The following is a 24,022-nucleotide window of genomic DNA, read 5'->3' on the forward strand; positions in this document are numbered from 1 at the left end:
AATGAAAACGTATACAATGCTCACCGGCAGCCAGCGGGTCGTGGGCGGGTGGTCGCGGCGGCGCGGGCACGGGCGCGGGGCGGGGCGGTAATGGCGGCGGGCTGGCAACGCCGCGCTCTGAACTGCAGCTACGGCTGGAAACAATTTCAATTCAAGCTGTTTATATCAATAGCAAAATAATCACTTAGGCCCCGTTTTTTAATTCATGGTTAAAATAAAAAATTGTTAAATTTTGCTACTAATGGTTAAATATTAACAAAATGTAAACAAATAGTTAATAAATGTACTAAAATTCAAGCTAACCATTGGTCTAAAAAATTTTTTTTCTTCTTATTTAACCACTTGTCATTTGACATGTGTCAAATTTGACTATTGGTTATTTTAACTACGAATCAAAAAACTGGGCCTTAGAAGTTACAAAGTTTACAAGTTAAAACAACAATCTAATAGGGAAGAAGGACTGAGTCAAATTATGCAGAACTGCTATGTTATAAAGACCATTGCAGACTATCTAATTACAATTAAATAGATCACAGTCAATGACATTTCTAATTAAAACAACTGAAATGTATTTATTTTAATTCGTATCAATCAATATTCAAATTACTAAAGTCAAAAAACTCACCTATCACGAATATTCCTGGCAAACTCGTGGGACATCTTAACAGTCTCAGTGGAAGACCTCAAATATGGCGGCAGAGAGCGCTGCAAAAGAATTAAATTATTTTATTTACGCTCAACTCTATTTTATTCTGTTATCACAAGTTATTGAAACGTAGATCTTACATAAACGTCGCCTCTCACTGTGTAGGGAACGGAAGACACGTCGGATGGAGGTCCCTTGTTTTTCACAACCTGGAAATAAATAAAATTCATGATAGAAATATTGGCAATTCTAGTCATAGGACTTTAGTGCATTAAGTTAGCCTTATGTACTTTATTTTGGCATTAAAGTTTAAATAAATAAATCCTAGTCTTCTAAGGACCAAGAGATTTTTACTGAGATGATGATGTAGTGTTGATCAATTAACATAATTTATTTATTTATTTAAGGCTCACAAAACAAGTTACAGTCATATTCAGGCACAGATAATATTCCATAGATTAATCTAAACCGCAACTCTAAACATGTGTGCACAGAATGAATTGAAAATGATGAAATAAAGAGGGTAAGTAGTGTTAGTTTAACTTATTTTATGCTTAGTATTTAATGTTAATAAGTGTTATTAAAGTTTACAAAGGACAACTTGACTTCGGACAAATTTCGGTGATAAATGGCTAATAGAGACTCCCGTTCTGAGATGGCGTTCCAAAAGATACGAAAACTGTTTTCGTACAACAAACAACACAATACCTTAGCTATCCCTTTCTGAATGCACTCCTCCAGCAAATCTCCCGCGTCGCTCAAGTTAGAGCTATCGGAGGTGTCCGGCTCATTCTGTCCGGCGTTCCTGGCGTCCGGACTGGTGTCGGACGCGCCCAGCGCCGCCGGACGCAACCCGGACGGCGCCGAGTCGATGGATAGCGCGGACAGATTGGAGTTGCTGCCCGCTTTGGATAGGATCGCTGGAGTGTCTTCGGTGAAGTATACTTTGCACACGTCGCTTGGCGTTTGAGAGCCTGGAAGTAAATGTTTCGTGGTCATCTACTGTGTCATATAATGAAGTCAAAGGCCAAATATGAAACTAGTTCTTACCTTTATATGGAGCGTTGGGAGTGGAACTTGAAGGTGGTAAATGATGGACATGGTCCCTGTTAGAAAAAATACAGATCAGGTTAGATTCTAATGAAATTTCTGTTCAGTTGTAGTAATGATAAGTTAATTTTCTTCGTACCTGACTTCATCTCTCTCGGAGTCCGATTCTAATTGGTCGTCTATTGGCCTCACGGAAGGGTTTGGCTGGCACTCATCCACTAGTCGAAGGGAAGTCTGCAAATAATAACAAATCAAGATTAAAATATGAGTCAAGTTCATTTGGGCATTGGCCGAGTCTCATTGAAACTCAAGAACAGACTATTACATGTACGGGTTTAAATGAGGAGATCCGTACGAGAACCAGTTTATAGAAAGCCAAAGTCCATGGGCTATGGGCAGGGCACATAGTTCGCAGAACTGATGGTTGTTGGGGTTGAAAAATTCTTGAGTGGCAACCATAAACCGGAAGCTGTGATGCAGGCGGGCTTACCACTCAGTGGACCGACGATCTAGTGAAGGTCGCGAGAAGCACCTGGATGCGGGCAGCTCAGGAATGGTCTTTGTGGAAGTCCTTGGGGGAAGAGACCTTTGTGTCCAGCAGTGAACGTTTGTTTAAACGACAGAGCTTATTAGGGACCCTCTACACTGGCATTTTTAGAGCGTCGTCGTGACGTCAATGCTGTATGGCTGCCCTCACTCTGCTGTTGCGTTACTTGTTCGAGAAAAACGTAGTGTCGCTGAGCCAGCGCCGCGTTGACGTTGTGCGGGCGCTCTATACCATTTTTTTTAATTTTCATACAAAATAAATTTTATAAAATCCGATTTGTATGAAAATTAAAATAAATTAAAATGAAGATATCAATTTTCTGACTTCACCATACCATTTATATGACCATGTTAACATGGGCTAGTGTCGGCTCATATACCTATTTACCTAACAACCTGTAGATGCTAGTGTGGAGGTTTCTTAGAGAGAAGTCACACGGTGCGGTGCGGCAAACATTTTGCCGCATCACTGTACACATGTGGTATGCGGCGCCGCAATACGGCACCGTCTCGCTCAATCGAAGTGCAATCGGCGCTGAAACGCACCGTCTGGCATATCATTGATTTTTATATGCAAAACGCCGGAGTGACATCGCTCCATCACGACCCGGGACACTAGCGTGGGGCTCGCACGAGCGGCTCGCGGGCTGACCTTGTCCCGGGGCTCGGTGTCGATGGTGAGGCTGCTGAGGCTGGTGGCGGCGGAGAAGGCGGCCGGCGTGTGTTCCGCCACGACCCGGGACACTAGCGTGGGGCTCGCACGAGCGGCTCGCGGGCTGACCTTGTCCCGGGGCTCGGTGTCGATGGTGAGGCTGCTGAGGCTGGTGGCGGCGGAGAAGGCGGCCGGCGTGTGTTCCGCCACGACCCGGGACACTAGCGTGGGGCTCGCACGAGCGGCTCGCGGGCTGACCTTGTCCCGGGGCTCGGTGTCGATGGTGAGGCTGCTGAGGCTGGTGGCGGCGGAGAAGGCGGCCGGCGTGTGTTCCGCCACGACCCGGGACACTAGCGTGGGGCTCGCACGAGCGGCTCGCGGGCTGACCTTGTCCCGGGGCTCGGTGTCGATGGTGAGGCTGCTGAGGCTGGTGGCGGCGGAGAAGGCGGCCGGCGTGTGTTCCGCCACGACCCGGGACACTAGCGTGGGGCTCGCACGAGCGGCTCGCGGGCTGACCTTGTCCCGGGGCTCGGTGTCGATGGTGAGGCTGCTGAGGCTGGTGGCGGCGGAGAAGGCGGCCGGCGTGTGTTCCGCCACGACCCGGGACACTAGCGTGGGGCTCGCACGAGCGGCTCGCGGGCTGACCTTGTCCCGGGGCTCGGTGTCGATGGTGAGGCTGCTGAGGCTGGTGGCGGCGGAGAAGGCGGCCGGCGTGTGTTCCGCCACGACCCGGGACACTAGCGTGGGGCTCGCACGAGCGGCTCGCGGGCTGACCTTGTCCCGGGGCTCGGTGTCGATGGTGAGGCTGCTGAGGCTGGTGGCGGCGGAGAAGGCGGCCGGCGTGTGTTCCGCCACGACCCGGGACACTAGCGTGGGGCTCGCACGAGCGGCTCGCGGGCTGACCTTGTCCCGGGGCTCGGTGTCGATGGTGAGGCTGCTGAGGCTGGTGGCGGCGGAGAAGGCGGCCGGCGTGTGTTCCGCCACGACCCGGGACACTAGCGTGGGGCTCGCACGAGCGGCTCGCGGGCTGACCTTGTCCCGGGGCTCGGTGTCGATGGTGAGGCTGCTGAGGCTGGTGGCGGCGGAGAAGGCGGCCGGCGTGTGTTCCGCCACGACCCGGGACACTAGCGTGGGGCTCGCACGAGCGGCTCGCGGGCTGACCTTGTCCCGGGGCTCGGTGTCGATGGTGAGGCTGCTGAGGCTGGTGGCGGCGGAGAAGGCGGCCGGCGTGTGTTCCGCCACGACCCGGGACACTAGCGTGGGGCTCGCACGAGCGGCTCGCGGGCTGACCTTGTCCCGGGGCTCGGTGTCGATGGTGAGGCTCCTGAGGCTGGTGGCGGCGGAGAAGGCGGCCGGCGTGTGTTCCGCCACGACCCGGGACACTAGCGTGGGGCTCGCACGAGCGGCTCGCGGGCTGACCTTGTCCCGGGGCTCGGTGTCGATGGTGAGGCTGCTGAGGCTGGTGGCGGCGGAGAAGGCGGCCGGCGTGTGTTCCGCCACGACCCGGGACACTAGCGTGGGGCTCGCACGAGCGGCTCGCGGGCTGACCTTGTCCCGGGGCTCGGTGTCGATGGTGAGGCTCCTGAGGCTGGTGGCGGCGGAGAAGGCGGCCGGCGTGTGTTCCGCCACGACCCGGGACACTAGCGTGGGGCTCGCACGAGCGGCTCGCGGGCTGACCTTGTCCCGGGGCTCGGTGTCGATGGTGAGGCTGCTGAGGCTGGTGGCGGCGGAGAAGGCGGCCGGCGTGTGTTCCGCCACGACCCGGGACACTAGCGTGGGGCTCGCACGAGCGGCTCGCGGGCTGACCTTGTCCCGGGGCTCGGTGTCGATGGTGAGGCTGCTGAGGCTGGTGGCGGCGGAGAAGGCGGCCGGCGTGTGTTCCGCCACGACCCGGGACACTAGCGTGGGGCTCGCACGAGCGGCTCGCGGGCTGACCTTGTCCCGGGGCTCGGTGTCGATGGTGAGGCTGCTGAGGCTGGTGGCGGCGGAGAAGGCGGCCGGCGTGTGTTCCGCCACGACCCGGGACACTAGCGTGGGGCTCGCACGAGCGGCTCGCGGGCTGACCTTGTCCCGGGGCTCGGTGTCGATGGTGAGGCTGCTGAGGCTGGTGGCGGCGGAGAAGGCGGCCGGCGTGTGTTCCGCCACGACCCGGGACACTAGCGTGGGGCTCGCACGAGCGGCTCGCGGGCTGACCTTGTCCCGGGGCTCGGTGTCGATGGTGAGGCTGCTGAGGCTGGTGGCGGCGGAGAAGGCGGCCGGCGTGTGTTCCGCCACGACCCGGGACACTAGCGTGGGGCTCGCACGAGCGGCTCGCGGGCTGACCTTGTCCCGGGGCTCGGTGTCGATGGTGAGGCTGCTGAGGCTGGTGGCGGCGGAGAAGGCGGCCGGCGTGTGTTCCGCCACGACCCGGGACACTAGCGTGGGGCTCGCACGAGCGGCTCGCGGGCTGACCTTGTCCCGGGGCTCGGTGTCGATGGTGAGGCTGCTGAGGCTGGTGGCGGCGGAGAAGGCGGCCGGCGTGTGTTCCACCACGAACCGGGACACGCGCTCCTCGAACACCGACGCCATCTGGCCCGGCTCTGGTGGACAAAGGACAGCTTTATTGTTATGTGCTTTAGGTTGTGTTTCGGTTTAACTATGTTGTGGGTGCAAATTGTTTCTTTATAACAATCTTGAAGCGTTGGTAAAATTAGGGGGCAAATGAAGCGACTTCCACTGAACAAATTCAAGATTCGATGTTACAAATAATAGCAGGAACTCAACATATTCTATTTCACGTAAATGGGGTGTAGGTATGTCGTGTTAGCATACGTAACATTCGTGGCTAGGACAGTGGCGCCAACTGATGAGTGCTGAAGCGAATTTCCAATCACTAGATTGGCGCCACGGTGGAGTAAAGTACTATCACTTGCCAGTGGCACCTATTAAGAAAACCGTCATTTTCGTGGAGGCATTAGGGGTCATCCATAAAGTTCGTCACACGTAAAGGGGGGGTCGACAAAGTGTGACATGGTGTGACAAGGGGTGGGAGGGGTCCTAAGTTTCGTGACATCACATTTCAATTGTTTCAAATATTTGATATAATGTTGATTTCATAAAAAAAGTACTTAATGTAAATGGAAATAAAACTAATTTCGGAACTGCTGTTTTAATTTAATAATTTTTCGACGTGAAATTGCAAAATATGTGACGTCACACTTGGGGGGGTCTAAAAAAATCATGAAATTCGTGTGACGTACTTTATGGATAGCCCCTTAGAAAATTTACGAAAAAATAAAAAAATAAAAATATCCCGTACAAAATGTTCATGGATTGTGTTATTTTTATTAAATACCTTTACGCCTGAGTTAAATGACACCGACATCAGGGTTCATCAATTCGAGTTTAAAATAATAGGCATAATGTCATGAAAAAAGAGCTTCTATTCTGTATCTACCTATGCCCGTGTAATTTTGATCGGTGTCAAATCGGAGTTTTCCTGCGGGGTGCGCGGGTGTTTCGCGCGGCGTGAAGGTCAAACGCCCAAGGTCATTGAGGACTCTAATCGCCTTAAAGGTTAAGAACCACTGCTCTAAACTTACCCGGCGGCGGCGTGGCTGGCTCGGGCGGCGCTGGCTCCTGCGGCGGCGAGTGCGGCACGCTCTGCCCCGGCGAGTCGGGGATCTCGCTCGGGGAGATGATGCCCGACGGCTGCCGGCTGCAAATAACACATAAATTTTATTTAACTTGAAAAATTAGATAGATAGATAGATAGATAGATAGTCATTTATTGTCAAAACTGTGCATACATTGTTGTTACATGGATGTAATTAATTGTTTAGGGTGGGAATCGACCCCACGACCTTTCTCTTGCCGAGCGAAATTGAAACAGCCCGTCGAAATTTTCAAGTGTAATAATACGCTGTAAAGGCTGATTTACACGAAGTAGTTATGTAGGTAACTACATTTTAACTTATTTTTTCGGGTAAATTGGTGGGCGGGGGCTTGTCACTTGACAGCTTTTGAAAAGTAGTTTCATAGTAAACAAGAGCATGACTACATACTTATGTACGCTACCTACTTAGGTTTTGATAATAGCCTTTACGGCCAGCAGCGTTTGTTTCAGCGGCACAGGAGGGTGTTTTTGTGATGTCAAATGTCATTTTTTTTTCGGATGGACCTTGCTGGTAAATAACTTGAATTGACCAGTCCCCGAAAGCAGCGCCTGTTCACAGACATGACGAGTGAACCAGCCATCGCTTCACTCGACCATATTAGAGGGAATGTAACGACCCGCCTCACTACGCCACCACCCCAGAGACATTTTAGTGAGAATGACAATACCAAGTTATCTCTTAGAGAAAAAAAAACCAATAATAAAGCTAAGTAACAGTCCAGATTGAGAAGCATGACACTATAACATTTTAAAAAATTAGATTATCTAGCAATTAAACGCTTGAGTCACAGACAAGAACCGTTTTATTTGAAATGTACAGTCGCGGAATGAAAAGGTTCGTCACCTTAGTGTCAGTTTTCGCTTGCACTAGGTATAGTTCCAAAATAGTGAACTGTCCTATCGATGACATTGACAGTGGGGCGCCACCGTCAATACCGGATCGCTGGTTCCGATTTTTGCCATGTTGGAAACCATATAGTTGAACGATGGTAGCGCCCCCCTGTCATTGAGTTTGGCGGGACAGTTCAGCGTGGGTCATCTATACTGTTAGAGTCAAACCTGCCAACATAACAGTGCAAGAAACAGTGCTGCTAACATTTAAATAAATATGACGTTTGCTAACAAATAAGGTTTTGCTTGTTTATTTTTCTATCCCATCAGTGCAATGCAATGATGACATTGACCAATTGACAATAGTTTTTTTTTTATTAGATAGAAATAATAATGGCAGGTTGAACCAACAAGAAGGTTTTAGTTTATCAATCATAATAATCTTCTTGACAAGATAAATCGTCAAACAACTTTGATCTAAATAATTTTGAACTTTACTGACGAACAGTTAAAGATTATTTTCTCTCAACTCGAGATTATTCTGTAACATAGTTTCAAAAGGTAATATGTGCTCGCGATTCGTTGAAGGAATCAATTTGTAAACTGACGAACCTTTTCATTCCGTGACTGTACACAGTATTACATACTTTAGGCCAGAGGGCGCTAATAGTTTAAATCTATGCTAGTGACGATACAAATACAACAGATTAGTTTATACATTACTTTTCATAGCACGATTTTAATTCTTTTTAGTGCGAGCATGAGAGGACCACAATCCTACTCCCAGGATGACTTATCATTAAGAAAATCTCGAGTTGTATAATAGGCTTTTTTAAGCATGTGATCTTTAACTATACCTTTAAATTTATTGTTCGGTAGCTCTTTATATACTCAACATCAAATAAACCGCACCTTCCGCGACGCGAACTTTAACGATTTTCTTCTGACACAATCATGGTGCCCCAACAATATTGGTGTTATTTGAAAGCCCAATAAATATCCTTAAAGAAAAACACATTTAATTTCTTTATAAATGATTAACATATACCATAAATGTGACTTGAAAAAATACCTCACTTTGGGCCCACCTATGGGATCAATTAGACCAATTTTTATGGTTATAAAACCAAATAATGATCTCACGTGTCCTCTTTAACAGATTGATAGCGATTAATCCCAACTTAACAGTTTTATACCCATAAAAGTTGGCTTTAGCGTAACTACCTATTTTTTGAAGAAGTGACTCTGGATCCTTCCCTAGACACATTTTTGGGGTAAAAACCTTTCATTTAATGAAATGAAGGTTAGAACTAGGCTTTTAAATGGTGCCAATATTGGTGGGAAGTGGGGATGCATACGTTTGAAAATGCTTGTCGAGGGAGGTGCGATTTATTTGATGTCGAGTGTATTTATCAGGGACTTTGTTATAAGAATGGATACCTTGTCCCATAAAGGTGGCAAACACTTTATTAAGTCTAAAAGCGGGTATAGCCAATTTATTTTTATTTCTAGTATTGATTTGGTGAATATCACTTTTCTTTTTGAATTCATTAATATTTTGTTGAATACAGATTAAAAGAAGTGACTATTACCTGAATTCCGACAGCACGGAGCCCTGGTCGTCATGCGAGCAGTCGGGCAGCGATCCAAGCGAGCTGGACCGCGAGAACATCAGCGGCGTCTCCTGCACGAAGCGCGGCGAGCCTCCGCCGGACGCCGCTACGGATACCGGCTCGCGGGCGAATGTCACCGCTTTTGAGCCTGGAGAATAATAAAGACATCTTTACAGTCAATAGGGACGTTTCCTGGGTAAAAAGCAAGTTCTAATTAGTCCGTCAGTTAACTTATCAAAAAGTACTCGACACGTATCTTTCAGTTTTTCAAACTAATCAGTTTAAAGATAAAGCGCGCTAAACATCAAAAGAAGAGACGTCAATGAGTGTTTAAAAGTGCAGCACTTCGTGACGTTGCGAGGAACTTCAATGCACCGTAACTTTGTAATTAGGTATTTATTTGATTGACAATTAAAAATATACGTGTCCAATATTTTTTGATATTAAAAAAGACGGACTAAAATATTTTTTTTAGGATACTATTTCTATTAGTGTAAAAGAGTTTTTATAAACCTACTTGCTGAAGAAATGAATTTGAATTAGGCGAAGGTAAAGAGCTTCTCATTGTGGATAAAAAAACTCAGTTTTTATTCTATTGCGTCTTCTTCGTCACAGCTACGGTATCGTATTTTATAAGCGTGTGACAATTCATCCAGCCAAGAAGGCTAAAAGGGGCTTTCGGTGCAACGAATTTCTATTGCAATAGTTTATCAGGCCTGCAATGTCAAAACCAGAACTAAACTTGGTCTAATATGTGAGTATTTCTCAAAAAAAATGTACATTTTGAAAAAAAAAAGTGTGCTTTGTAACAGTTCAAAAGTTTTATATTTATAAATCATCACACAAAAAAAACACACACACAATTTTGAAGTAAGAATATTAATCTTTAAGATAACGAAGAATTATAGCTATAATCCTACTTATTACCAAATATTTAGATATTTTAAAAATAGTCCTTTTTTACCTTTCATACAAAAACCTGTTTGCCACCCTAGCTTTTTCATGTATTTTTGTTTCATAAAATGCGATACGTAACTAAATTATTGTAAATTTCTTTGTATTATCGTTCTACAGTAATCGCAGTTTCTGTATCAAATTGATTTTCTATGGGGTGTCATAATGAATTGGCAATTTAAAGCAAAAAAACAAAATGAGTCGCTCTCATTTACTATTTCGTTATTTACTCTTTAGTTACGATTTATTTCTACTTTCCCATGGTTTCTGAACAATTCCGTATTTATTTTACACGGACAACAATAGCTGCACTCTGAATGGCTGTTGGCCTGACGTCTCCGCCATTACATCTATCGCGAAAATTAGTAAAAACGTGTGTGTTTTGTGGGATTACTTTTTCGTAACAGGCAGTAAAATCAGCGATTTTATATAGAACGGTAAGTCTTCATTTAACCATTTTTTGTAATACGTGTGGTACGAACATTTAGTAAGCTTTTATATTTGCTGTAACAAATTTTATCAAAAAAATACTTGTTTCTGATCTCATTTTGTCTAATATTTCGTTACGTTTTTTACGAATTTCGTTACGTTACGAAAAAGTACAACATAATGCTGAGTGTATACTGTTATTACCTGACTAAGCATAGTAGGGGAGAGTTCGGTATATTGTACCGCCGGGTAAATTGTACCACCCTCATATTTCGTAAAGTATTTATTGAATGTCTGTAATTTCAACACTCAGCGATACACAACTAAAATCAATTAATATCGGCCATGAGGTTTTTGCCGTGACAACAAACACGTGTGTTTTATTTTGAAAAGTATTTTTTCATTGTTTTCAAGTAACTTTTGACAATACATGTTTAGTTTGTAATTTTGTTAAATTTAATCACAGGGTGTTTCTAATATATTATTTAGAAGCGTAAATTAGTGTGGATTAAAATTATTTGAAACATTTTTCGGTATTTATAAGCTATATTTTTTACCGATTTTTTAAAAGCACTATCACCTAGTCGGCTAAATTGTACCACATCAAGTTGTATGGAACTTTACCAAAGGATTTTGAAATTTTTTTTAGTAAATCATATTTTGAAGTTTTAATAGCGTAGTTATGTTTGACTAACAATAAATGAAAGCAAAAGATTGGCAAAGTAGATTAGGTACAAGTGTGCGTTACGATAATTGGAATTACAAAAGTTGTACTCAAAATCGTGATAACATGTAAAACAATATCGATTGTCCATGTTATTTAGTACTGTTCCTTTTCGTTTCCTAATTTGTTAAGAATGTATCATATAATATTTTGCCATAGTTTTTTAATAGGCTTGAAATTTATTGAAATCCAATTTAGTAACCCTGTGGTACAAATTACCGAAGCTCTGAACTCGTACTTTGTTGATTTGTGCTAAATATACAACAATCATGTTAATTAATACTTATGAAATAGTAAGTTGAATAATGTATCTTTTATTATATACCATGGACATTAGCAAAAACAAAAGAAAACTATGTGTAAAATGGGATTGAAAAAAACTGGTCCAAATTAGCGGACTCTCCCTTAATATTCACTACTTAATTTATTTCAAAAAATATAGAGCGTTAATAACAAAAGGATTGGATACTATCTGCTTTACAGAAGTGCCACCAGCAAAAAATTATCAAATCATTTAGATTACGTTTTTATGTGATTACTTCTTTTGTTTTTTTAGGAATGCCGCCAAAAACCAATGCTGAAAGGCAAAAAGCTTACAGAGAACGACTCAAAATGGATAAACATGATGGAACAAAAATATTTTTATTAAAATAGTATGAATGATTACTCCCTTATTTTATTTCTAACCCCTTAATATTACCCCGTATTTGGGTGCATACTTACAAATATTTCGAATTGAATAAATGAAGAGCATTCACAATATTTCGGCAATGTATAACAAGCCTTATGGCCTTACTATTTCGTTACTACCGTTTCGTTACGTACATTTTTTTTGAGAAATACTCATGTATTAATAGCGATAAGACCGCCTAATTGTACCTTGTGTGTTCCTTTTCTTCTGTTATGTTATTTGTTTGGTGTGCAATAAAGTGTATTTATTATTATGTTTGTACGCTTTGGAGCTCACGGGTCAAAAGTGGCCCGGTCCTTTATAAGGCTTGCGTGGGGATACAGATCCAACACGTAGAGGCCGTTTTAAGCGCAAAATAATCGACAAAAGTGAAAGTGGTGCACATGCTGGATCTAGTCTCTGACTATATCATGGGATGTAGCCAGAGACCATCCCCAGCCTGTGCACAGGAGCTATTGCAGTTATTGGAGAATGGACTAGGGTTATGGATGAAGGATGGATGGACTGGTTACTGGGCTATGGATGGAGACTACGGGACACCTGCCTGGTTCATAGTCTCGGACTGAAAAAATGGCAGGCGGTGACTAGCCAGCGACTAAATGGGCCCCCCCTGGCGTCATGGGTCGTATAGACCGGACTGAGGGGCAACATTGGCGTCTGCCAGCTCAGGGGTGTAGAGAGGTGTGCTGCGCTTTCTCCGAGGTTACTCGCGGCGTTATGCCCTTTAACACTTCCACCCCTGGAGCATATAGCTCTAGCGACTCCACTCTGGCCGGCCGGTTAAGGCAAGCCAGAGGTGAAAGTCCTGCAGACCCTCTCGGATTCCACTTCGGCAAGCCGAAGACGAGGGTCTTGACCGACTCTCGGGAGCACTCGGATTAACAACTGGCCCCGTGGTGTCGCTACTCACCAACAGCTCGCCACAAAGATTATTATTATTATAATCAATGGCCAAATAGTTTATCATCAATTTAAACGTTACGCAGTTTATTAAATCGTAACATTTAATATGTAACTATAATCATACAGTCGAATGAAGTTAAATTCACATTTAACTCCAGCAAATGTCGAACAATTAGTATAGTTATGCACAAGTGAGAGCGGAATATAGTTATTCACTGTTGTGCAACAGAAAGATTGAAATCAATCTGTTTTTTTTGTTGCATTTTTACCAATTAAATAATGTGATATAAAAAATATGCGTTACCTTCTTTGTCCTTAGCAGAGCTGTTTATGTTTGGTTCTTCGGGACTCGGTTCGACATTGATGGTGGCCATGGCGTTCTTCTTAGCCAAGCAATCCTCTTCAGTCGGCTCGCCTACACTACTCAACGAACTCACTCTAGAGAAATACCCTGGAGTGCCCTCATCGCAGTAGTTCACGGGCTTCTCAGGACTGATCATGCCTGAACTGAACTTCGTATCAAACACTCCCCGTTTCTGATCAGATTCGGTCATTGACGCCTGAGGAGTGGTGGCCGCTAAGTCGTTGTCATGTCGAGGCGGGTCTTCGATCGAACACGTGTCCTTCTCATCCGAGTGAGTCATCGCCTCTGGGTTCTCTTTTGTACTGGGAGTTTTCGGCTTCCCGTCTTTGCCGATCACGCGAAGGTCAGACATAGATGTCGCGGTTGAGAATATGATTGGAGTTTCGTAAGGAGTGCCCTCGGTGGCGAAGTGTTTGATGGTGTCCGAAGGCCCCGGCGGTTCCGACAGGTCCGAACCGGTCTCGGACTGATGCTCCGCGTACCGCAGAGAATAGTCCGTGGGCTGGTCCAGATCTGTCTCCTGGTAATCTCCAAAGGTATTCGGACTGTCCTTCTTGCAATACTTCTTTGAAGTTTTTGGCTTTTCTAAAGGCTCCGCTTCGGTCACCTTCGTCTCAGAGTACTTCCTGCTGTAGTCGACTGGTTGGTCGCAAGAATCTTGGTCGACGTCATAACCAGATTCTGTAAAGTTGGGTCTCAACTCGGTCGTACTTCTAGGTGGAGGGATGGGCGGCTGGGCGGGGTACCGAAGGAAGCTGCCGTCTTTGGCGAGCGGCTTCGAAGACACCTTAAACGCTTCGCTGCCCGTCTCGACCTTCATCAAGTCTTTACTTCTCGGCGTTGGCACGGGGACTTTGCCCGTTCGCATGACCCTTTCAAAGACGGAGTCTGAATGAGTGCTGGTAACGGAATCTTTGCTGTCCGATCTGTTAACGTTGTTGGAGCTGCCTCCGCCGGACCGCGTAACTAGAGCGCCTTTCAGCAGTGTGTTACTGCAGCTTAGGTAACTGGCTAAGTGTGCACTGTGGCTGAGAGATATTTGTGACGTGAGCGTGCCCATGAGCGGTGAACTAGATGTCATTCTGTGTCTTTCGAGATTCATGGCTATCTGTCTCTCTGTCGCAGTAAACAGATTCATCTCGTCTCTATTGGTGGTGGAAGGGGACGTGGCCGGTTCTATGTTGTCACAAGTCTCGGCTAAGTTCTGATCGAGCTCCTGTTCTAGAGCCTTCTGTTTCCGCGCGCCGAGAGTCGGCAGCGCGGGCAAGTTCATACTTCGCGCCGTCGTATCGAGGGAGATAATGTGCGTTTTCCCCGGCTTCGAATTCAGTAGGTTTTTCAAAGCGGCACTCGAGCCCATGGCTATCATTTTGTGTTTGGAGTGGATGAGGCTGCGGAGCATCGGGACCGCTCCGTGGTCCCAGAGGAACTCCTGGTCCTGCGGGCACCTGGCGGATAAATTCCAAAGAGTGCCGCACGAATTGCTAACTACCGTCAAGCTCGGGGACTTCAGATGCTGCAGTAAGACACTAAGGCAATTTCTCTCCCGGAGAATTTGTCTGTAATCTTCTCTGACCGCGATGTGGCTGGAGACATTCCTCATAATGCCCCCCGCATTCTCCACGATCGCCAACGTTTTCGTTGGGGAGTTGTAGCTGAGCATGTCAACTAGGAACCCTAGGGCTCCGTCGACAGAACATAATGCTACTTTGTTCATTGAACAATGAGCTGTCAAGTTCCATAGAGCTGATAATACCGATTTGAGAGTCGCCTCCTTCTGACAGGTCATCGCAGCTTTGGTCAAACCTTTGACAGCTCCCACCTCTCGTAGCACTTGCTTGCTGTTGGTGTCAGCTCTCCATGAAAGATTCCTTAGTACTGCCGCTGTAACCTGTAAACAAACAATATTATTATCACATGCAAGATATTATACAAAACAAAATATTATGACAAGTGTTATTCAACATTACATACCTGTCGCATGTCATCATTTGGTGATTCAAGTTGTTCTACCAACGCCAACATAAAGTCCTTAAACGAACAGAGCAACGATTTGTTGTTTCCGTCGCCAAATGTTAGGTTAGTCAAGGTCATTCCGGCATATTTCCTCATCGTCAGGCACGTGTTATCATCAGTTCTGCTCCCGTGCGCCGCCTGGTCGCCGCTCACCAGGGCGGCGAGTGCTTGTAGTCCGCCTAACTGGCACACAACATGCCTATGTTCTTCATCGAAAGATAGCTTCATCAAAGCGGCCACGCTTTGACTCGGATGCTTCGTCGCATCATCCTCTATAACCTCTTTACCCTCTTTCCTAGCTTCGACGACGTCTTCTAAAACGTAACAGTATTCTCTAACTTGTTCTAGTAATCGCCAAACTCTCGCCTCTCGTCTACCCGCTTTGTCATCTGTTTGCGTGTGAATAATATTTCTTAACGCTTTCGCGGCGCGGTCTCGCGTGTCCCTTGCCACCTTAGAATGAATCAGCTGCACCAGTAACGGTATACAACCGGCTTGTCTCATCGCGATGCAGCTTTCTACCGAGCGACTCATGTCTAAAAGGGGTGCACTCAAATCTGCGTTGTTTTCGGGCGATAAACTCAAAAGAGAAATCAGTGAAAATACGCAGTCCATCTTATTGTCTAAATTGGATGTCGGTCTAGGACAATCGTTTGAGCCGTTGCTGGAGAAGCTTCGAACGCTCGACGAATCGTGACCTGTCCAGACGTCGCGTTCCCCTGGCCAGGTCCCCCGGTAGAGTTGGGAAGCCCTTTTGTCACGCTCACTAGAACGCGCCACACTCTCCAACCCATAGTGCAAGGTGCTTCTATAACTTGTCCTATGTGGGCGATCTTCGTGAGAGGAATATGTAGAGGTTTGAGGTTTGGCCGGCCTCTTCGGGAGGGCGCCGACTTTCTTTTGTGCTAAATTATCATCGCCATCGACTTCATCGTCTAGGAAATTTGGATTGGTTATGTCGCTGCGTTCGTCAAACTCGTCGGGCGAGGGCGAATGGTCCAGGAAGTGCGGTTTGGGAATGCGGCATTCGATGTTCGATTTGGACGGCGGCTGGTAGTCTTCGTCGAGGAAGTGCGGCCGGCGTGGGAGAGGGTCGGGCTCCATGGTCTCCAGCTCAAGGGTGAGGTCCCGAGAGCGCGCCTTGTCTGTACTTTTTGGAGGGACATGTTTCGTTGAGGGTTTGGCATCTTTTGGGTTCTGTAAGCGGCGCGAGTCGGGAGACAGCGGAGAGGCATCCAGGGGCCCGCGGGGAGGTTCGCTCGAGGTGGATGGGGTGCAGTCTTCGCTGGCGGAGGGTCCGGAGTCAGTTAACGGTGAATTCGATGAGTCCATACTGCTCCAGGGATCAACCATCACTTCGTTCTCCAACTGCAACAAGCGGGGAGAAAGCAATTTAAAGGTTGGTCGTTTATGGTCAACGGAGTCAAGGTTAAGGACTGTGAGTGTCGTGAGGTAATCAACTAGAGACGAGTGCCCGAAATGAGCAAGCGTAGTTAATCGCCCGGTCAAGGCTGGCCGGTAACACATGCATGTTATTATTACTGTCTCTGTGCCTGTTAAAACAAAATTAATTCATAATTGTCCAGATAATGTGCACAGTGACAATCTACAATTGCTCTTACCAATTGCCGCGTGTATTCGTTGCGATTGGGTTTGTTTTTTAAATATACCGTTACATAATACATATGATTTAAGTACGGCACCTTGTAGCGGTGTCAAACTGTGCATTCTAATATGACAACAGTGTCACCAAATCAGTCATTGTTTTCAGGAAAAAGTCGAATCGGAGGAAATCATTTACATTCTTCGACGGCTAGGCAACGTTTTTGGAAATAATTTACATCTATTCTTACAAAACTCAATTCTAATTCTGTAAGTGGAAAATTGAACATAATTTTAGTTTGCTCACGGTTAACAATTATTTTAATTGCAGGCCGAGAAAAGAACGCTCCGTATGAGTCAGTAGTACAATGTGTTACGAACATTACGTAAGTCATCGCCCCGTTCATTAGCCGGTCCCCGTGGATGTGTGAGCCGCATGACATATGTGCCCGTGACATGGGATTGATTAAACGAGGCTAAAGCTGCGAGGGGAACTATACCGATTATTTTGACGATGTTATTAAACTTATTTAAACTAACATTGCCTTCCTTGTTTTAGTAAAAATTGGACTTATAAGTTTTGCTCAAACTTCAGACACGAACTAATCAAAGTGGTTCTATTAATGGATACGATAGGGAATCGCGATCGCACCAATGATTAACACATCTTTAACAAGACAAAAGTCAAGACAAAGGACAATGTTCGTTCTCCATACATTGTTCGCCTAAGAACCAACAATTTTGACATATTACTACCCGAAAGCGAAATAATACGATTCTGTGTGTAAGAACAATGATTCCTGATGGACACTTGCCATAAAATTAATGATTAAGAATATTAAATCACAGCGATTTTATAATATGTCGTTTATGACAACATGGCGTCTAATGTATTGTGTGAATGTATGAACACCGATTCGCGAAAAATGTTTTGTATTGTCGTCACGCCGAGTCGCAGCCAAATAGTATAAAATAATAGAACAAGTTTTAGAAATACAACTCGGCATTCCACTTTTATAAATGCCCACATATTGCACGTAAATAAACAACATGAATCGTAGGTTGTTTCCACCCTTGATCTCTGACACATGAAATAAACTCCTATTGTATTATAGATATCGAAGCCGAATCGTATATAATAATAGAATGGGTTTTGGAGATCACTCGGGGTTCCACTTTTATAAAATACCTACATATTACATAAAAATATCACGAATCATGAGTTTTCTTTTCACCATTTACATCTGACACGAGATAACAAACTCCTATCTCCATGACTACCATCGTAGTCTATGCCAAAGACTACAATATTTTAAGCAAGAAGTTTCAAACCTTAGCGGCTACGGTAACCCCTGGGCCACATACATATGGTTTATGGTTTAAGATATTTATTTTCTCAAAAGATTACAAAAATCACTTACAGAGAAAATACAATTCAACAAAAATATTAATTATGTAAACGCGCGAACACAAAAGTGGGTACATATAAAAACATTCACACGCCGAACATTCAACTGCTGATCGAGTTCGATGCAGGCGCTAAGGCCGCGGATACATTAACTCATTTACGCAACAAAATTAATTCAACTTAAAAGTGATTGATCCTTTAAGATGTGGTCTCTAAGTAACTTTTTAAATGTTAATTGGGTTTTAGCATCTTTTATATTTTTGGGCAACTTGTTAAAAAATTGTGCACCTTGAAACATAATATTATTTTTTCCATAGTTCGTTCGGGGCTTACTCAAGCAGATATTATTTGATTGGCGAGTTCTAAGTTTATGACATTGTGATTTTTTTATGAAAGTTATGTCAATGTGAATGCTTTTGTCCAAAATTTTTCTAATTAAAAGGCAAGTATTAAATTTAAATATTTGAGCGATATTCATTAACTTTGTTTCCATAAATATTACTTTTGTAGGTGTAAAATAATCATATTGAAAAAGTGTTTTGACAATTCTATTTTGCAATCTCTGTAATTTTATTAGATTGGTTTTAGCGGCTGATCCCCACACCTCGATTAGATAGTCTAAGTGAGACTTCACCAGTGAGTTATAAATGGTATATCGAACTTGCTTTGGAAGGCTACGTGCTATACCCCGCAATGCGCCTCGCAGTGATGTCAATTTTGATATTATCTTCTCAATGTGAGGTTTCCAAGAGAGGTGATTGTCAAGAATCAGACCAAGATATTTTTCTTCTTTCACCTTTTTTATGGTTTCGCCGTTGATTGTCAGTGGACTATGGTTACCTATTTTTTTATTTTTTGCGCAGAAAATGATATAGTTGGTTTTGCTGGTATTTATTGTTAACAGATTTGATTGAAACCAAAGGTGGAGAATGTCCAGGTCCTGCTGTGCTTGACTTATTACTGAATCAATTGAATAGCCAGAATATAGCAAGTTAGTATCATCAGCGTAGAGTGTCATGTTCCCCTTTAGACCTATCTCATGTATATTATTGATATAGATCAGAAACAGTAAAGGTCCAAGGATCGATCCTTGGGGCACGCCGCATGAAATTGATTGGGGTTGACTTATTTGATCCTTTATTTTGACAATCTGCTTTCTATTATTTAAATAAGATTTAAACATTTCATAGGCTTTATCAACAACACCAATATTACTTAGTTTCATTAAAAGTATGTCATGGCCCACCGTATCAAAGGCTTTTTTTAGGTCAATAAAAACCCCTAAAGTAATATTCTTTTTATCAATATTATTCTTGATGTTTGTTACTAAATCAATAGTTGCCGACAGTGTATTTGACTTAGACCGAAAGCCGTACTGCTTTCCGAAAAGAAAATCTGTATCTTCGAGAAAATGTTCTAACCGATTATACAACACCTTTTCAAACACCTTTGACAAAACTGGCAGTACAGATATTGGGCGATAATTGCCAGGATCTGTTTTATCGCCTGATTTGAAAATGGGACAAACCTTAGCTATTTTCAGAGAGTCTGGAAAGTATGCTTCTTCAAAACACCTGTTGATACACTTGGATAAGTTGACTGCTATGATATTTTTGACGCATTTAATTGCTTTTGTGCTAATACCATCTATGCCACTACTACTATTAGCATCTAGATTATTTATTATTTTTACTATTTCGTCTGGGGTTGTTGGGTTAAATTCTGATAACTTATTTTTATTTATTTTAGATTGATTTGCGCTTAGAGTGTAAGTTTGGTTGTAATTGTGTTTTTTAAGAATTTTATTTGCAAGGTCAGTGCCTATGGTAGCAAAAAATGAATTAAAGCATTCACATATGTCGATGGTTTCTGTAATTAGACCAGATGGACTATTAAGCTTCAACGGTACCGAAAATGTGTCTATTTTATTATTAGACAGGCAGTTAATTAGTCTCCACATTTTTAAAGGATCATTCCGATAGTTATTAAAAGCTTTAAGATAATACTCATTCTTTGTTGTCTGAATTTTAGAAAGAGTAATCTTTCTTTTTTGCATGAAATCCTTCTTCAACTGCTCATCTTGAGGACTTTGTCTCCATTGGTGCCATAGAATATTCCTTTCATTGATTTCTTTTATAAGGCTTTTATTTATCCAATCCTTCTTTGGTGGGTTAAGTATCTTCCATTTTTTAACCTTATTTTTTGCAATCACTTCCAGTAAAGCAGTTTCGAGTCTTGCATAATCTGAGTCGATATTATGTTCAGGAATTTGTTCAGCGTTCTTGTATAGATTTGAGTAGTCAATTGATGTATATTCCATTCGTTTCAGTTTATCAGGACAGGATCTATTGATTTCAAGGTAAATCTGCTTATGATCAGACATGTTGGATTCTATGATAATCATATTGAAAGTATTTTCAGAAAGATTACTGCATACATGATCCAAAATTGTCGCGGAAGACGCTGTTTGCCGAGTACAGTAATCTCTGTTGATTTTATTTAATATTTTTAGGTTGTTCTCTTTAAGAATATTTCTATATTGTTTTATAGCACTATCTTTACTCAGCAGATCAAAATTAAAATCACCAAACACAAGTACCCTTTTTCTTTTTGATAATTGTTCATTGTAAATGTCCAAGAAGTTTTTTGTGTTGGCTGTGGGCTGTTTGTATATCGCTCCAATATCTAGTGAAAGGTTTTTGAGATGGACCCATAGAAAGTGATTTCCATCATCACTTTGTTCATGTAAAGACTCATGAATCATATTATTGTGAACAAATATCGATACGCCACCCCCTCTTGATGTTGGTCTGTAATTATAATAGTGTGTGTAATTAGGTAGGTTTTGCCTTCGAGCTTCGTTTTCGTCTTTTATCCAGGTTTCCGTCAGAATGATGACATGAATTATTGTATCAAAGGATCACTATGATAACATTCGGTCGACACCGGAACGAAGTCTTGCGATTATGCAAAAAAGCATCGTATTCTAGTGCGGCTATATCACGTTCAACCGGGGTTTTAATTCGACTAAAGTCCTGACTAAAGACTGGAAGAAAATACGCCGCATTGTATGAGCACTTCGTGTTCGTTAAAGCGGCTTCAGATCTAGAGCCCACATAGTTTTCTTTCCAATAATATCCGCAAGTAGCGCTGCATGATCTTTACAACAAAAACGGCAATAGTTATTAAGGTGCCAAAATTATATGATTACTTTGGCACGGTATTATACACGTTCGAAGATTTGTCATTTTCATTCATTTCTTCATCATCATCATCATTTCAGCCACAGGACGTCCACTACTGAACATAGGCCTCCCCCAATGATTTCCACATCGCACGGTTGGTAGCGGCCTGCATCCAGCGCCTTCCCGCTACCTTTATCAGGTCGTCGGTCCACCTTGTGGTGGGTTGACATTGCAGAATATGACTTTTGATAGGTTCATCATAGAATTCGGCGGGGATATCCTCACGGAGGAAGTTCGTAAAAGGGCGGAACAAGATCTTATAATAATGCAAGGCCGAAACTGTTACGCGCGTGCTCCTACGTGTAATCCGGCGAGTATGCAATAAATAGTAATGTCTGGTAAATAGTGGTAATACGTATCGTTCGTTCGTTCGTTTCAGCCGAAAAGACGTCCACTGCTGGACAAAGGCCTCCCCCAAGGATTTCCACGAAGACCGATCCTGCACCGCTCGCATACAGGCACCTCCCGCGACCTTCACCAGATCGTCGGTCCACCTAGTGGGAGGCCTGCCCACGCTACGTCTTTCGGCTCGTGGTCGCCACTCAAGAACTTTCCTGCCCCAGCGGCCATCAGCTCTACGAGCTATGTGCCCCGCCCCGTCTATGTCTGTATGCGCTACGATTACAGGGTATCATTTTGCATAGTCGCAAGACTTCACTCCGCTGCTGTCAAATCAATGTCGCATAATGCTATCGCAATGTGTGTGGCCCTTGGCCAAATCACAGAAGCCTATGCGAAGAAAGAGCACTTGAATGACAATAAAAATCAGGGTTACCATTTTATAAGATCTCCTCACTATTGAGAGTAACAAAGTAACATTAATAATCTAGCCATTAATTACATTTATTACCTATACGAGAAAGTAAAGCAACATGCGGTTTTATTTTAATTTGTAAAATATTTGTAACAGTTTGTTCCAAGTTTAGTTTTACAACAGTATTGCTGTTTCAGCTGTCACTGTGAAGCTTTGGGAAAATAAATAAATAGAAAAAATATTAACATAAATATTTATTTAAGTTTTTATGTTCATTATCATAATATGCCAATTTAAGTTACACTGTGTGACAGTCTTTGACACTAAACAAACTCTTCAGCTTAATAATACCTACCTACAGGGCGTTTTTATAGTTACTCTTGCTGATGAAACAAGAAGGGTTGATTCTACTACTGAAATACAACTACTTTTCTTACAGGACCAATATCAAATTCTCAAAAAAATTCACATCCTCGTGATCAAAAATCAAAATCAAAATCAAAAAATATTTATTCAGTTTAGACCACAAGTGGCACTTATGAACGTCAATAGAAAATAATAAAAAAAGAAAAGGTAGCCCTTATGGGGCACTTTACATGTCTCCTTATCTTTTGGGCCCTACCAGCGCTTCGAGACAAACATATGGCAAGTGCTGAGAAGAAACGCCGGAACAAACTCAGTCACCACTTATTGCCAGGAATTATCTAACGGTAAGAATAGTCAAATTTAAGTACATCAAATATGTGCAGACTGAACTGACCACGCATCCTTGTCATCAATATAGTCTCGAACCTTGTAGTACCCTTTGGACATAAGGGTATTTTTTATATGTATCTTAAATTTGTTTATTGGCAATTCGACAAGGTTGTGTGGTATTTTGTTAAATATGGTAATACATTTCCCCAAGAATGAATTACCTATCTTATGCAACCTGAATGATGGAACAGCAAGTTTATTCTTATGTCTCGTGTTAAATGAGTGGACGTCACTTTTCTTAGTAAATAAATGTATATGTTTACGGACATACATAATGTTATCAAATATGTATTGCGAAGCCACAGTCAATATATTGATTTCTTTAAAAACTTCTCTAAGCGAGTCACGTGGTTTAAGACCGTATATTGCCCGAACAGCTCTTTTCTGTAAAATGAAAATTGATTCTATGTCTGCTGCTGAGCCCCACAGTAAAAGACCATAAGACATAATACTATGAAAATAACTAAAATATACTAGCCTTGCTGTTTCAACATCAGTCAAGTTTCTGATCTTTCTCACCGCAAAGGCAGCTGAACTAAGTCTTCCCGCCAAGGCAGCAATATGGGGGCCCCATTGTAATTTACAGTCTAGGGTAATACCTAGAAAGACAGTAGAGTTTATCAGTTCAATGCGTTCATTATTTACTGTAATATTAGTATTAACTTGTTTGACATTAGGCATAGTGAATTTTAAACATTTAGTTTTTTTTGCGTTTAATAGCAAATTATTAGTTGTAAACCAGTCTAATACTTTGGAAAGAGCATTATTCACGTCGTCAAATATTTCCTGACGCCTGTCAGTTTTAAAAATTAAAGAAGTGTCATCAGCAAATAATACTATCTCACAAAGGTCCTTTGAATAAAAAGGTAGATCATTTATATAAATCAGAAAGAGCAATGGTCCCAGTATTGAGCCTTGGGGCACTCCCATTTTTAGGGGGGCGCCCGAAGAGTTAGTTCCGTGAATATTTACTTTTTGTAATCTGTCTGAGAGGTAAGAGTGTAATAGGCTTAAGGCCTTGCCTGATACGCCATAATGTTCTAGCTTAAATAACAGAGTTTGATGATCAACACAGTCAAACGCCTTCGATAAGTCACAAAATACACCAATAGCATCCTTTTTCTCCTGCCAAGCATCGAAAATGTGTTTGATAAGAGCAACCCCTGCATCGGTCGTACTTTTC

At 43.3% G+C, this 24,022-nt stretch overlaps 1 protein-coding gene across 1 annotated transcript in view; it reads right to left on the reverse strand.

Moving 5' to 3' along the window:
- The window catches only part of LOC135076732 (adenomatous polyposis coli protein-like), a 74,906-nt gene that overhangs the window by 12,069 nt on the left and 38,815 nt on the right, over positions 1-24,022 (reverse strand). Inside the window, exons 3-13 of the mRNA XM_063971152.1 lie at positions 15,033-16,442; positions 12,999-14,949; positions 8,973-9,141; positions 6,476-6,591; positions 2,895-5,473; positions 1,836-1,930; positions 1,697-1,752; positions 1,355-1,620; positions 787-855; positions 626-705; positions 25-134 (exon numbers count right to left, since the gene is read on the reverse strand). Coding sequence (XP_063827222.1) covers positions 25-134; positions 626-705; positions 787-855; positions 1,355-1,620; positions 1,697-1,752; positions 1,836-1,930; positions 2,895-5,473; positions 6,476-6,591; positions 8,973-9,141; positions 12,999-14,949; positions 15,033-16,442 — 6,901 coding nt within the window. The remainder of the gene's footprint in view (positions 1-24; positions 135-625; positions 706-786; positions 856-1,354; positions 1,621-1,696; positions 1,753-1,835; positions 1,931-2,894; positions 5,474-6,475; positions 6,592-8,972; positions 9,142-12,998; positions 14,950-15,032; positions 16,443-24,022) is intronic.

The sequence above is a fragment of the Ostrinia nubilalis genome, chromosome 12 (genome assembly GCF_963855985.1).
Source record: "Ostrinia nubilalis chromosome 12, ilOstNubi1.1, whole genome shotgun sequence".
NCBI classification, from domain to species: Eukaryota; Metazoa; Arthropoda; class Insecta; order Lepidoptera; family Crambidae; genus Ostrinia; species Ostrinia nubilalis.